Here is a 365-nt window from a genome sequence, read left to right as displayed (position 1 = left end):
GAGGTTGTTTCTTTCCAGAACTCTCAGTTCCTTTAAAGTTTCAATCTTTGAGTTTAAAGCTTGCATCTTTTAGCTCCATAGGACTCGCTTGTTCTTTTTGGTTTATGCTTAGGATTGTCTTTCGTTCGCTTAGGTTGTTAGAATTTGCATTAGTTCTTCGTGTTCATATCTCTGTTCCTTTGTGTTCTTGCGAGTTCACTTTTGGATCCATAAAGCTAGTTACGCGTTTTATTTTTGTGTTTCCGGTCTTAGGCATAAAGCAATTCTTGTCTCGTAGCACTTTTACTTTTGCTTTTGCTTTATTTGTTTTAGTCATATGATTGCATGTGTCATAGCTGTCCTCAATCATTGTTAGTGAAACGAAT

The 365-nt window shown here is 36.2% G+C and overlaps 1 protein-coding gene across 1 annotated transcript in view; it reads left to right on the top strand.

Annotated features, from left to right (window-relative positions):
- Positions 1-277, top strand: part of LOC104748876 — a 7676-nt gene extending 7399 nt beyond the window's left edge. The window contains exon 3 of the mRNA XM_010470457.1: positions 253-277. Coding sequence (XP_010468759.1) covers positions 253-277 — 25 coding nt within the window. The remainder of the gene's footprint in view (positions 1-252) is intronic.

This window comes from Camelina sativa, chromosome 15 (genome assembly GCF_000633955.1).
Source record: "Camelina sativa cultivar DH55 chromosome 15, Cs, whole genome shotgun sequence".
In the NCBI taxonomy this organism is placed as follows: Eukaryota; Viridiplantae; Streptophyta; class Magnoliopsida; order Brassicales; family Brassicaceae; genus Camelina; species Camelina sativa.
Note: the sequence above shows the minus strand (reverse complement) of the source record. Positions and strands in the feature narration are given on the sequence as shown.